This window comes from Hippocampus comes, unplaced genomic scaffold (assembly GCF_001891065.2).
Source record: "Hippocampus comes isolate QL1 unplaced genomic scaffold, H_comes_QL1_v1.1 scaffold295, whole genome shotgun sequence".
Taxonomy (NCBI): domain Eukaryota; kingdom Metazoa; phylum Chordata; class Actinopteri; order Syngnathiformes; family Syngnathidae; genus Hippocampus; species Hippocampus comes.
In genome coordinates this window covers 1,180,780-1,181,459 of record NW_017804848.1, presented here as the reverse complement: position 1 = coordinate 1,181,459, position 680 = coordinate 1,180,780, and the positions used below count along the sequence as shown (strand labels likewise).

Below are 680 nucleotides of genomic sequence, written 5' to 3'. Positions count from 1 at the left end.
CTCCACCAGCGAGCGCCGCCGCTCGGCGCGCTCCGCCGCGCCGCGCCACCGCTCGCGCAACTGCGTCAGCGTGAGGATGAAGTTGCTCCTGAGGACAAGGACGGCCCAGCTTTAGTCGCGGCGCCTCCGCTCGAGAAATCCACTTGAGTTGAGATCAATTGATCGAGCGAGCGAGACGTCTGAAAGGGCGCCGGCGTTCGGGTGACACGTTTGACGATGAAGGCGGCGCACGACGTGATGGTTGTCACCTGTCGCCCACGTCTCCTCTCTGGAGCAGGCGCAGAGCGTCACGGGCGACGGAGTCGAGGATCTGGTGGCCGACGCACGTCTCCGCCTGAAAGCGCTGACACGACGGCGACGCCGCGAGGTGAGCCGGGACGTCTCGGCACGGGCGCGAGCGGGGCGCCGCGCCTTTACCTTGTGGGCGCGCAGCTGCCGAATGAGGCCGTCGTAGGATCCCGCCAGCTCCACGGCCAGACTCTCGTCCATTCGCTGCAGGAAGGCCATCCAGCTCTCACACTTTTGCTGGAAGCTCTGACGGCGCAACGTCTCCGTCTGCAGCTCGCTGACACCACCCAAAAAATAAAAAAAAAAAAAAAGCATGGGAAAATGACATTGTTACCCGTGATGAACTCCTTGAGGAGTCCACGATGAGGCTCCGGGCCGGCTCGCGCGGGAAC

At 63.7% G+C, this 680-nt stretch overlaps 1 protein-coding gene across 1 annotated transcript in view; it reads right to left on the bottom strand.

Annotated features, from left to right (window-relative positions):
- LOC109520309 (nesprin-1-like) overlaps positions 1–680 on the bottom strand; it is a 19,799-nt gene that overhangs the window by 143 nt on the left and 18,976 nt on the right. The window contains exons 30-32 of the mRNA XM_019877435.1: positions 418–534; positions 249–343; positions 7–88 (exon numbers count right to left, since the gene is read on the bottom strand). Coding sequence (XP_019732994.1) covers positions 7–88; positions 249–343; positions 418–534 — 294 coding nt within the window. The remainder of the gene's footprint in view (positions 1–6; positions 89–248; positions 344–417; positions 535–680) is intronic.